General features: G+C 41.5%; 1 protein-coding gene across 2 annotated transcripts in view; it reads right to left on the bottom strand.

Moving 5' to 3' along the window:
• CAPN9 (calpain 9) overlaps positions 1 to 14,149 on the bottom strand; it is a 50,590-nt gene that overhangs the window by 24,053 nt on the left and 12,388 nt on the right. For both annotated transcript variants that reach the window (XM_030556853.1, XM_030556852.1), the window contains exons 2-8: positions 11,469 to 11,538; positions 8,639 to 8,757; positions 6,385 to 6,518; positions 5,640 to 5,808; positions 4,584 to 4,667; positions 3,486 to 3,571; positions 1,440 to 1,517 (exon numbers count right to left, since the gene is read on the bottom strand). In XM_030556853.1, coding sequence (XP_030412713.1) covers positions 1,440 to 1,517; positions 3,486 to 3,571; positions 4,584 to 4,667; positions 5,640 to 5,808; positions 6,385 to 6,518; positions 8,639 to 8,757; positions 11,469 to 11,538 — 740 coding nt within the window. The remainder of the gene's footprint in view (positions 1 to 1,439; positions 1,518 to 3,485; positions 3,572 to 4,583; positions 4,668 to 5,639; positions 5,809 to 6,384; positions 6,519 to 8,638; positions 8,758 to 11,468; positions 11,539 to 14,149) is intronic.

The following is a 14,149-nucleotide window of genomic DNA, read 5'->3' on the forward strand; positions in this document are numbered from 1 at the left end:
CTTCCTTCAGTGGACATAGAGAACAATTGATCACCGTCCTTTCTGTAACAGCCCTTAACATATCTGAAGATTGTTATGAGGTCCCTGACCCCAGTCTTCTTTTTTCAAGACTGTTTTTCAAAACAGGCCCACTTTTTTTTAACCTTTCCTTATAGGTCAGATTTTCTAAATCTTTTATCATTTTTGTTGCTTTTCTCTGGACTCTCTGCACATTTTCCATGTCTATATTAAAGTGGGGTGCCCAGAACTGGACACAGTACTCCAGCTGAGGCTCCATCAGCGCCAAGCAGAGCCGGACAATCATCTTACATGCCTTACAGACAATATTCCTATAAACAAACCCGACAATGACATTAGCCTTTTTCACCACTGCATCACATTGACGACTCATATTCAATTTGTGATCCACTATAACCCCCATATCCTTTTCAGCAGTACTACCCCACTAGCCAGTTATTCCCCATTTTATAGCCATGCATTTGATTTTTCCTTCCAAAGTGGAGAACTTTACGCTTATCTCTACTGAATTTCATCTTATTGAATTCAGACTAATTCTCCAATTTGTCAAAGCTGTTTTGAATTCTAAATAATGCCTAACTCTTATATAGCATTTCTCACCAGTAGATCTCAAAGTGCTTTACAAAGAGGTCAGCATCCTTTTACAGATGGGAAACTGAGGCACTGAGAGGCGACATTTCTTGCTCAAGGTCAGCTTCAGCAGGGCAGTGGCAGAGCTTGGAATAATACATGGGTCCCCTGAGTCCCAGTCAAGTGTTCTATCTACTAGACCACACTGCTCTAAATGACAGCAAAATATGAGAAAAAAACAACTGAAAACTTTCGGAAGCTGTTAGGCTGCTCTGTGCTGATTTTACTACTCTCAGGTCCTTAAGGATGTACAGCACACATAGTATATGCCAAGAGCATTTGTGTAGCTTTATGAGTCTTTCTTTCATCAGGCGTGGCACATAAGAAGTAATGTGGCAAATGCTGCATTGAGAGAATCACCCAATTCAAATGGCATTAGTAAGATGAAATGTGATGTACAGGAGTGGAGTATTTAGACAATATAAAACTTGCTAGACTTGTTTTTGAAGCATTCCTTACATTGTGCAAATCACCTGTGTCTGATTAACCCCTTCAGGAAACAAGTCAATCACGGTGTCATTCATTTCAATCTTGAGAACTTTAGAATTCACAATGTTTTAAATATATTAATGCCAGTTGCTAAGTATGCATTATAAACATCTTAAAGATATACTCTGTTATTAAGAATATGTAAACTGAGAGTGACATATCAGGTTGTATTGTACCAGTCCCCTCTTTGGATTAAAGCACTAATTTCCCAGTTTAGAGCTATCCTCCTCTGCCTCACTTGGCCTGCCTGCTTACTGTATTTATTCTCATCAGCATATTTATAATTCAAAGGGGTACCATACCAGAATTCTCCATCATCTAGCACTGTCTGACACAGGCGTTTTCGCTCCGATGGACTGACTGACTGCCATTCAGAAGAACTACAAGGAAACAAAGTCAAGCTTTACAAGGCTATCAAGCACTTCATTTCCCTTGGCTCAAAGACAGCAGCTGGATATGTTAGCAGATTACACCGCTTTCAGATTGATTTTATTTGAGCAGTAGCCACAACAGGTGCCTTTAAGGAGCCTGATCCTGCTGCTGTTAAAACCAGTGGCAAACTTTCCATCTACTTAGACAGAGCAGGATCACATGTAAAATCTTGAGGTTACAACACTGCTGTATTGAACAGTACCACTGTGTTTGCAATGATTATCATAGTCAGAGGTGGATTAACAAATCTGGTGCTCTGGGCCCTCAAAAAATTGCCGCCATCCCCACCCCACCCCGTGTCAGCTCACTTCTGCTTCCCTGCGGCAAGCCTGGGAGGGAGGGGGGAGATGTGGCGCTCTCGGGGGATTGCAGCGGTGGAGTGGAGGTGAGCTGGGGCGGGAAGCAGTTCCTGGCTCCCCCCGGGTTACTCCCCGTGCCCATGGGTCCCAGCTCACCTCTGCTCCGCCTCCTACAAGTGCCTCTACTGGCTTCTTCCTCCATCTCTCCCTCCCAGCACTTTTGGGCTGCAAGCCTGGGGGAGGAAGCGGGCCGGGGATTTGGGAAAGGGGTGGAGTTGGGGAGGGGGCGTGCAAGTCAACATGTTAGTGTAGACTCCCATGCCCATATGGAGTCCCACTGGCTTCCATAGGACTCTGTGTGGACACCGTGATCTGCATTAGCAGTTCCACATGCAGAATCAGAGCCCCTTTTGGCATATACAGCACCATGGATAAAAATCTCAAATGGTCTGATACCTATTCCAAGCTTAACTGCTAAATCGTTTGAGGTTTAATCATCTCTAATTATACCGCTCAATTATTCTCCCATTTTTGGAATTTACAAAGGATCGTAACTACACTTAGAAATGTAAATATCTGGGATTTATTTGTTGATAGTTTTAAGAGAAGGGACATTTGAATCAGTTCTGGAAATTTATCAAGTCTGCTAATTATTTCACCATTTTTAAAGTGGCAGTCAGGATATATTATGGAACTGAATCTCCTCTCATTTACACCAGAGTAAATCAGGAAAAACTCAGTTGAAGACAATGGGAAAAACTCAGTTGAAGACAATGGAGGTAAAGCAATTTAAGTGATCTCGGAAACAGGCCATGTATAAATGTAATCAGACATGACAAATATAGCTAGTAGGAATTTCCAAAATAGAATCTACTGTTTACCATTTCTGTTGTTTGCTTTTAAAATGACTATTATTTTCATTTCATCCAGATTGGATAGTGAAAGAGACTAGGGAGTTTCACTTTTTTCCCAGCTGGCATTTATTGGGTCTTTTGCTCTTTACACAGCAGATGTAATATGAAGGAACCACACAGGCAAGTGTGGTCCAAACAATGGTCTTTACTAGCTACACAAAGCATGCAAGGCCAACCTACATATATACCTTGGAGCTCTGGCTTCAGAAACTTAGAACACAATGAGTGCCATTAGAGGGCTCACAAAATATCTAAAGAGATATTGTCCAATTCCTATACACTACCTCAGCACTTTCCAGCTCTCATGTAATAGCACAGTGTTTGGATGTTTGTGTTGCAAATACTGCAGGGGAACGTTTAAATAATACAAATTATACATTTTCCACTAGAATTGTCTTAAAAATAATGACATTTATATCAATAATGGATTATGTTTCTATTTTTAGCAGTACCTACATTGTGGGACTAAACAATCTTGACAGTGCCTCTTTAAATGTTAACTGAGCAGTCTTGACACTACTGAAGTCAGGATGTTATGACAACAGCCCTGTTCTGCATGTGTAGGCTGTTAATTAGAAAAGGCCGAAAACCAGCTTAAGCTGCAAATAACTGCAGAAGACTATATACAGAACACTGACTTGACTTCCCTCCTCATCAGTCTGACCTTTATGCAATACAAATAGTTATTATACATAAAACTAACTTGTCACTCCAACGGCCTTTCCACTCCACTTGCCCCCATGGATTTCTTGGCCGTATGAGTTGCACCTTTCGGCCTCGGTAGCTCACCTAGAAAAAAGAAGACAAAAACAGAGAAACTCCTGAGTGGCCTTAAAATATAATGAGACTATTGCTACTGTAATAAATAATCCCTGGCTGGCTGCTGTCATTAACTAAGAGACAATCTCCTCCAGAGTGAATAGGCTGGATAACTCTGCTGGGCACTGGGGAACTCAGCTGGAGCAAATGTGCACAGGGTAGAAGGGATGGTGGAGAGGAAGGAGAAACCTCCCACCGGGGTTGGATTCTAGTTTCACTTCAATGGGGAGAAGAGTGGTGTTGGGTGAATAATGGAGTTTTTGGTTTGCTGTAAATTAAAAAAAAAAATTTCAGGCTGAACTGAAAATAAAATTGTCTAATATTTCTGGCAAACCTCAAAAAGTTGAAAAAAATATTTCAGGTTGAGTAAACCACTTTGACCCAAATGAATCATGCCATTTCAATTTTGTGCATTTGAAAATATTTTTAATTTTTAAAAAATGAAAGGAAAGGACATTTCAAAATAAAAAGTGGTTTTGAGCCAAAAAATCAACCCGCTTTGTTTACAAAATGTCAACACTAAACTTGTTGGTTTTTACATAATTTTTTTTCCCAACCAAATCAGTTTGGTGAAATCAGTGCAAATTCGTAAGATATTTTAGTGTGTCAGAATCAACATTTTTTTGCCAAAAAAGAGTTTTAGTTGAAAACTTTCACTCAGCTCTAGGGAAGAACCAGAGGATACATACAGTCCTCTGGCTCCCAGGCATCACGCCCTAAGTTCCTTTAGGCACAAGAAGCTGAGCACAACACTTTAGATGGGGGGAGAAGGGGCATGCTCTGTGTGGCTGGCCAAAATCCTGTCCCCTCCTTGTACAGTGCAGCCACTCCAATTCTCCAGACAAACTGCATCCAGAAAGTGTGGAGAACAGGATTTGTGACAGTTCACTCTCCAGCGCTAGGTTTCCACCACTTGAGTTTGCACCCCTTGCCAGCCCACTCTCCACCACATACTGTCAACATAGCAACAATTGGGACATACCTCGTCAATACCAGTTACTGAATAAGCATGACCCTTTATGAGGCCGAAAGGGGTTCGAGCTTCTGACTCAGCTGCACTGCTGATCTGAAATATGAAAATACACTTTGACGTACCCTTCCTTGAGAGGACATTGTACATGGTGACACTCTGTCAGTATCTGGGCCCGCAGCAGCTAGATACACTAAGAAGTCAGCAGCAGTACTAAAAAGTACTGTGAATGACAGTATAGCTTTTCCTTTTCCTACGATACTGCACACTGGCACAGCCTTTTAGGGAAGACACTTTCTCCACACACAAAAAATCATTCTATTTTTTCACAACATGGGACTTTCTACTAAGATTGTCATCAGTAGGAATGCTCCCAGAGTTCCAGGGGGGAAGACCAAGAATCTAGTGGGAATAGTGAGTGAATTATCTTCTCTTACCTCTATGGTAGGTTCCTCTAGCTCACATATAAGAGACACTGGCAGAGTAGTGTAAGGAAGCTTACAGCCGCTGCCCATGTGGTACCTCTTCTATGGTGTTGTAAATAGGGTTGCCAACCCTCAGTATTGTCGTAAATCTGGTATCTTTCATGAACAACAACATTAATTTACAAACTCAGGCACTGACTCTGCAAAGGCCTCTGTGCCCATGCACAGCTTACTTCCAGATTGGAGACAAAAATAATAATAGCACAAGAATTGTAACAGCAATCATTGAAGCCAGTAGACACTGACTCCCACCCTGTGACAGGGCCGTGAACAGATTTAACTCTGACCCAGGTCAGGTGGTTGGGTCCGTGAAATAAAATTCACTGTTATTACACACATTCCATACATGAATTAATTGCACATATGAAGCTGAAATCCAATGACGCTCTTCTTCTGAGCAGCTGCTATAATGACTAAACTGGTATTGCATGTACATTAGATTACAGCTATTGGTTATAAATGATTGCAGTGCTTATTTGCTACTATTGCAAACTATTTGCTATTAATTTCAGCTGGATTTTTAAAAATTTTTACTCAAAAAATACCCACCACAAAACGACACCGTTTCTAGTGTTTTACTTACATCAATAGAACAGCCCACCATTGAACCTCTTTCAAGAGCTTTTCCCAAGATTTCATAGAAATTTTCTGGAGCCTTTTTGACTTCGTACATTTCTCCAACTCCTCCAGTGAAATCTTCCATGGCTTCCAGTGTACTGCCTCCTTTTAGGGCTTCATAACTCCCATTCAGTCTGAAAAATAGACATCAGTACTTAGAAATGTTTTAAAAAACTTTTTTAGGTTACACGGAGCCTGATTCTCTCTTATTTACACTGGTGTAAACCAGCAGTAACTCCACTGAAGTCAATCAAGTAAAAACTGGATTCAGCGAGAGGAGAATCTCAGTCCCAGCTTGTTAATTACATTGTAGCCCCTTGCCCCCTCCTCATCATAATTTCTAATTCATTATTGGTTCAAATCCAGCCCAGACTGGCAGTGACAATACTTTAAGTTGTTCAGTGGCCTGCTGGATGCAAAACCAGTAGATAGTCTTATTCTAGTTTTTAGCCATAAGAGTTGGCATCATTATTAGCGCTCTCAGCAGAAAAACAAAGAGCAGGTTTTAGGACTTGATCCAATTCTCACTGAAGCCAACTGGAGTCTCTCCATTGACATTACTGGAAGTTAAATCAATCCATGGGGGATTAATTTAGGACATAGTATCTCCAGGTCAAGGCTGAGGAAAATGCATTGAACAAAGAAAAGCTGACCATTTTCATTGTGTGACAAACTGAGCAATGCATGCACCAAAGGTAGGTAGTACTTACTTGGCATAGGCTTTTTCCAGTAAGGCACTCCAGAATTCATTGTGTTCAGCCGAGTGTAGAAAAACCAAGCGGTCTTTAAAGGTGGGTAATCGATCATCAATAACAATATCCAGCCACTCATTGTGCTGCCAAAACTGTGTTGAATGGAGGGTAAGAGAATTGTTTGATAACTTGTAATGTTTCATAAGGCTAGCATGCCTCTCTAACTACCATGTTCCCATGCTCTTAAACTATCTCAGTAACATCTGGGGGCTGTTATAAGACTAAAAACACATCGTTTTTGTGAGGCAGGTGAAATCTGGCCCAAAGTAAGCACCACATTTCCCCCATTAAGCCTCTTCTCAATCAAGTCAATAAAGAAACTGGTGGGCTTCTATTTTCTAACCTGACACAAAGTAGGGTGACCAGACATCCCGATAAAATCAGGACTGTCCCGATTTTGAGGAGTTTGTCCTGCATCCCAACCAGAGTACGGTCAGCACACCATTTGTCCCAGTATTTTGTTTCCTGGTCTTTGGCAGCAATTTGGCGGAGAGTCCTTCAGTCGCGGACAGTCTTCAGCGGTATTTCGGAGGCGGGTGCTTCTATCTTTGGTGGCAGTTTATTACCTGCCGCCGAAATACCACTGAAGACCGTCCACGACTGAAGGACTCTCCGCCGAATTGCTGCCAAACTCCCGGATGGGTGAGTGTAAAAAAAAAAAAAAAGCCCCCCTCTCCCCCACCCATGGCGGTCCAGATATTTTCCCCTTAACATCTGGTCACCCTAACACAAAGACACAGCTGCTGTGAAACTCCATAGACACAAACTGCCATGTCTGGAAATGCATCAATTTCCTGATCCTTAGCCACTTCATACATGCTGTAGTGTCATAAACTGTAGTAAATTATTTAAACTATATTGAATTCATATTAGAGCTGGGTGTCGGCACAGACATCAGTTAACGTATACATTACAAACTGAAGGACACTGAGGGCTATGCAACAAAATAGTAAGTAACAGACTGAATTCATAACAGGCAGTAATTTTGTACATCCTCCCACAATTTCTTTCAGTCATTATGAAACTCCAATAGAATCCATAGAGTTTTACAGATATTAAGTAAAGTTCTATATAAATTATTCTAAAAATCTGTAACATTTAACAGAATATACCATTTATACAGAATTTTTAAATCAACCTAAAGAATTCTATAGCAGAGATCTATTCTATTCAATCCATGTTCTTACATCATGCCCACCACAATGGCATCTGAGCACCTATAGTTATATATTACATTCTAGAAGTTTGTTTTAAAAATGTGTACAATTATCACTATTACATTATATTGGACTATTTAGATGGAGCAGAAATCTGAACTAAGTCAGATACATGGATATTAAAAGTGGTTAGGAACTGTTCAATATTTCTTGATCTGAACTAGATATAAAATATCATGTGACTCAAGCCATCTTAAAAACCCAAATATACTGTAGGGCCAAGTCTTCCTCTTGATTACAACTATGACTTCCTGGCAGTGGGATTGGACACATATAATTGAGCGTAGAATTTGGCCCAGGGTATTTAAACCTTTCTGAGATGATGCCATGATTTCGAACTCCGTATTTCCCTTTATAATAGAAAAACAGTATGTGACTGTGGGAAGTTAAAATTTTTCTAGGTTTCTTCTCAAGACTCTCACTTAAGGTGAGTTTAGCAAGTACTGCTTTGAATGCCTTGGTCATCATTTGGAGGTCAGACTAGATCAGTGGTTCTCAACTAGGGATCTGGGGCCTCTGGGGGGCTGCGAGCAGGTTTCAGGGAGCCTGCCAAGCAGGGCCAGCATCAGACTCACTGAGGCCCAGCGCAGAAAGCGAAAGCTCCATTGCCTGGGGCTGAAGCCCTGGGGCTCTGAGCCCCCCCACTTGGGGCTGAAGCTGAAGCCTAAGAAATGCAGCTTTGCGAGGCTCCCTATGGTGTGGGGCCTTGGGCAATTTCCCTGCTTGCTATCCCTAATGTCAGCCCTCACTTTTATATGCAGAAAAACAATTGTTGCAACACAGGTGGGCCGTGGAGCTTTTATAGCATGTTGGGGGTGGGGGGGCGCTTAAAAAGAAAAAGGTTGAGAACCTCTGGACTAGATGATTTAAAGATCTCTTTTGGTCTTAAACACTATGAAATCCACCTCTACAGCAAACGGACAACCCTGCCACTAAATGGACCATGCATTTAGCTACCCTGCCCCTAGAAGTGTTTGCATTTTATGCTGTTTTACCTGAAAGTGAAATATTCCAGCATAACCCGGTCCAAAATTTTGATCTTGAGGTACAACTCTGGCTAATGTTTTTTCATTCAGTGTAAGAGAAGCTATAGCTGCTAATAGCCAGCAGTCACCTGCAAATTGAAAACACCAACACACAGATCACCAATAATATATCGTGAAAATATTCACAATCTACAGGAAAAAGATACTGTAGCAGCCTTGTCTCAAACTGTACAGGTAAGATTCTGACATCAGTTATGCTAGTGTAACTGAAGTCAGTAGAATTATTCTGGATTTATGCCACTGTAACAAAGATCACAGTCCTGCCCTACATGTATTACAGGTTCTGCATTTAACTATGTATTAAGAGTCCTCATTGGGTGGAGTAAACTCACATCCATTTCATTTATTTGCATTTTATTTCCTGTGCAATGTGAGATGTTACACAAACCAGCTATAACCAGCCATAACTGACTATGAATACAACTACTGTCAGCAGTTTTCCTCCATGCAGTGGGCTAATTTTGCTCTTATTTACTATTTTATTGTAAATCCAGATGAATTCTGCAAAGACCGTTGTTATTTGGGTTTACACTGATATTACTGTAAAGTAGACTTTAGCTCATTATAGTGAAAGTTCACAAAGTCTGGGAAGTACTTATTGCCACTGGGGGAAAAAAAAGTCTGAAGAGGCTTAATTTGTTGATGCTACATGTGACATTTCACATGACTTCCTATTATAAGCAAGCAGTATGATGGCTGGTTGCCCACCACCTAAGGACACATCAATATTCTGTTTAACTTAAAACTTCAGGAGAAGACTGGCTGGCTAGCTGGCACCAACCAGGCAAGATGCCACATGGAACCACTCAATTCTCAGCTTCCTTGGAAGTCATATAGCAGGGGTTGGCAACCTTTCAGAATTGGTGTGCCGAATCTTCATTTATTCACTCTAACTGAAGTTTTCGCGTGCTGGTAATACATTTTAACCTTTTCAGAAGTTCTCTTTCTGTAAGTCTATAATATATAACTAAACTATGGTTGTATGTAAAGTAAATAAGGTTTCAGAATGTTTAAGAAGCTTCATTTAAAATTAAATTAAAACGCAGAGCCCCCTGGACTGGTGGCCAGGACCCGGGCAGTGTGAGTGCCACTGAAAATCAGCTCGTGTGCCGCCTTCGGCACCCGTGCCATAGGTTGCCTACCCCTATCATATAGCATCTGAGCCAAGACCTGATCTCACTGAAATAAAGGACACTTTCCATTGGCCTCAATGGGGCCAGGCTTTGCCCTTTTCTGTGTGTTTTTCTTCCTCAAGATAAAGGCAAAACCTTGGCTTTGTGTTAGTGACTCACAGGAAGGGAAACTGCTCAAGAATGAAACAGAACAAAAATGAGTCATGTGCACTTTTTCCAAACCAAAAGGCCTGCTGCAAGCCCTGGGTTATTTGCATGGAGTGAAGGGAGTAGTGAGTGTCTCATAGGAGGCACAAAGGTCTGAAAAATCCTTATAAGCCATTTTGGAAGAGTATTAGGAAATCATTCAACTTGCAATGTACACCTTATGGAAATGTCCTATGGAATTCAGCTGGGATTAAACAAATAGGTTTCTATGGAAATGTAATAGGATTGAATAGAAATTACTCTAAAACCTATAGAATTCAATAGAAAATGATAAACCTTCTTCTGAGAGACAAGGGGGGTGAAGTAATGTCTTTGATTTATTCACCCACTGTGTCTCTCTAATATCCTGGGACCAACACAGCTACAACACCACTGCAAACTTTCTTTATGTTTTTTGGATGATCCTATAGTGTTGCATAGCAAGAATATAATTCTCTAAAATTCTGTACGATTCTATAGCTGTGGTACTTTTTGAGCGTAGTGAAATTCAATCCAAAGCACCCATTATTTAGAGTGGGATGAGTCAGAAGCTAAAACCAATTTAGAAGTTAGTCACATAACACTATGTGCCTGTACTAAATACCTTCATCATTTTAAAATGAATTTTTATATTCTTATTTGCTCTTTCTCTGAGGGTAACCACTTTCCAGACTTTATCTTGCAGGATCAAGTAGATGTGTCATAGCATTACTATGCAGCCATGCTGCATCAGTGCATAATATTGCAGCATCATGTCAAACACAACACTGGCATCAACCTGTGGTGTTGCTTTGACACGGTGGGACACAACATCAGTATGTGTCTGTGCAGTGCCTTGCCATGAGGATAGCTGCATCATGACTTTAAGACTGCTCGGAAAGTATTTGAGACTCTACATTGCTGTAGATGCTATTATGCGCTTACAGGACACAGACCTGGGACTCTCCTGTGAATTTCATGATGAATGGCAACTGGCAGCACTAACTTCTCCCTCGCCTTTCACAGCTCTGTCTCTTTAATTTGGAGGGAAGAAAGTGAATGTTTGCTTCCACAGCAACCAATACTTTATTGAGGCATCCAGAAATGGGTATGGGGTTAGAATGAGAACACGTTACTTCTGAGTTTCACTTCTTCCACCAGTTTAGGGAACAAAAGACTGGAGAGGCAGTTTTGCCTACTGGATAGAGCATTGGACTGGGCTCTAGACACAGCTCTGCTGCTAGGTGACCTTGGGCGAATCAATTCCCTATTCTGTGCCTTGGTTTCCCCACCTGTAGAATGGGGGTATTGATACTAAACTCCTTTGTAAAGGACTTTGAGATCCACTGATGAGATGTGCTACATAAGAGCTAGGAATTACTACTCGATAATAACCACCACCACCCTGCCCCCTTCTAGAATCTCCTGTACCACAGCACTTGGATAAGTGTGGAATAATTCTGTAAAGGGAAAACACTCACCAAGATCCCCTTGACAAATGTCAGTTCTTGTGGCTCCTCCAACTATAAACTGTGGGTCTTTAACAATTTCCTGAAAGAGTAAGAGAGGAAAAAAATCATTTAAAATATGCCTGGACAAATATAGTAACATTTAGGGGATGAACCTATCACCAATATGCTACATGTATTACTGCAAGCCTTGAGAAACTGGCTACCACACAATAATACAGACATTGTGTTACACTGTGTTGAGCCTTTGTTGCTAATTATAGCGTGTCCCAATGAAACGATCATTTGTTCTAATTTTTTCTAATGAATGGAGTGCTGATGAAAGGTACTGGATTGGCAACCCTGAGAGAGTGCATGCCTGTGTTTACTTGTAGAGCATTTATAGCATAGGCAATGGTGAGCAACCATAACATCTTCCCTTAAAAAAAAAAAAGAAAAAAGAGGCTGATCCCAACCTTTGTTTGCTTTACCAAGTAATGTTAGTTTTAAGTGGGAGCTGGCTCAAGTATGACACTCCACACCCTTGAGTGTCCAAAGGTTGAGAGAGGCTGAGCCGATAAGACACTTGTAGAAAGGAAAGCAATGTTGACTGGCATTTCTTTGATTATTTTAAGTTCAATTAAAAATATCACATATGTTCTGCATTGGATCGAAAATTATGTCTGTAAAACAATTAATCTGTCAGGGATTTCCCCCCTTGAAATCTAACTTGTCACTTTAAAAAAAAGCATTCACTGCTTTGCCGCTGGTTCTCGATTGCACTTGTGTCTCCTTGAATGGAACGTTGGGGCATGATGGGTAAGGCTGCGATTTAGTCACAGAGGTCACGGAAGTCACAGAATCTGCAGAAGGCAAGAGGGACCCCCGCTGCTCCCACCTGCTGTGGGTGGCAAGAGGGACCCCCAGAGCTCCCAGCTACAGTGGGTGGCAGAGAGGATCCCCAGAGCTCCTGGCCACCGCAGAGGCAGGGGAGACCCCTACTGCTTGGAGCAGCCAACAGAGGGAAACCTTGGAGCTCCCACCCCCACTCCTCGCAGCTGCCCAGGTGATTCATTTTGTCATGGGTATTTTTAGTGAAAGTCAGGGACAGGTGACCTGTCCCTAACTTTTACTAAAAATATCCAGGACGAAAACTTAGCCTTAATGATGGGCACCTATTGATCTTTGTCCTTGAAGTACCCCTTTTATCTAAATATCTTAGGTACTTATATGGCTCCCCCTACTGTAGTGCCTCATAATCTTCGATGTAGTTATCTTTGCAATACCCCTGTGAGCTAAGGAACTACTCTCATCCCTGTTTTACAGATGGGAAACTGTGGCATAGAGAGGTTTGCCCAAGACTGCGCAGGAAGTCTGTGGTGAGCACTGATCTGAACCCACTCCTTTAAAATGTCAGGCTAGTGCCCTACTCCTGGATCATTTTTCTTTCAATGAATAGGCCTCCTTCTCCTTTTCTACCCTCACAGACTCCCTGGCACACCTAAGAGATCTCCCTGCACTTTCACCTTTGCCCTGGAAAACAGGTAGCTACAAATACCTTCTCATGTCTCCCTTGAGAATGAAGCTAGATGCTAGTGCCCATCTGTGAATGGAACTAGCTAGTATTCATTCAGGACAACCAGAAAGCAATCACCTCAATATTCTATAGCAATGAAATCTACTATAGTGACAAACAGAAACTTTGAAAGGACACACAGAAAATATGATAGTATAAACATCTAGCCCACCATCCTGAACAATAAATGTAAGCTGGCAGAATTGATTGTTACAGAATGAAGGCCTTATCCAAAGTCCATTGAAGCCAGTGAAAAGCCTCTCATTGACTTCACTGGGCTTTCAATCAGGCCCTAGGGAAAGAAAAGAAATAATATGGACAAAATGTTCTCTCATACATTTTGCGATCTATCTCCATTTCTCTCTAGAAAGCCATCCTGCCTCTCATGACTACATAGGGAATACTGAGTGTCATCAGGAGGGCTGAAGTAAACTGTAAACCCTGAATATGATGGAAACCACTTCAAGTCAGCGGTAGACCCCCCCGCCCTCAGCCCCTAGTTCCAGCACCTATGCTATGGGTCCAAACCTGCAAAGTGCTGAGCTCCTAAAATTAATGGGATGGTGGGGTGTAAGTGAGAGCATAAATTGGCCCTCTATTTCTATCCAGTAGCAGTTTCAATACCATAAGAATAAATACCTTTCAGTGACGCCATGTCATCTTCTGAGGCATATCAACACAATGGCGAATGAAATTCAATGTCTATATATGCAAAGTAATGCACAATGGAGGGGCTAATGTAAACCACTAAAACGTCTCACAGCATTCTAAATTAACTGGATCAACTCAGGAAAGCAACGCAGGCATGTGTGTGGATAGCTCAGTTAAGACCTCTCTGCTTAATATGCAGCTGGGGTAAAAAAGAAGCAAAGGTGTTATGTCGCATAAGGAGTGGGGTGGCAAATAATATGGAGAATATTATAATGCAGTTCTATAAATCAATGGCATAGCCTCATCTGGAAGACTGTGGGCTGAGCTGGTCCCTCCATCTCTAAAAGGATATTGCAGGATTCAAAGGGGTTCAGAGAAGGGCAATGAGAATGATCCTAGGCCTGGAAATATTCTCTTGTGAAGAGGGATTGATAAAATGAGGAATGTTTACCTTAGAAAGGAAATTAATAAGTGGGGCATGATAAAA

This window comes from Gopherus evgoodei, chromosome 3, assembly GCF_007399415.2.
Source record: "Gopherus evgoodei ecotype Sinaloan lineage chromosome 3, rGopEvg1_v1.p, whole genome shotgun sequence".
NCBI lineage: Eukaryota > Metazoa > Chordata > Testudines > Testudinidae > Gopherus > Gopherus evgoodei.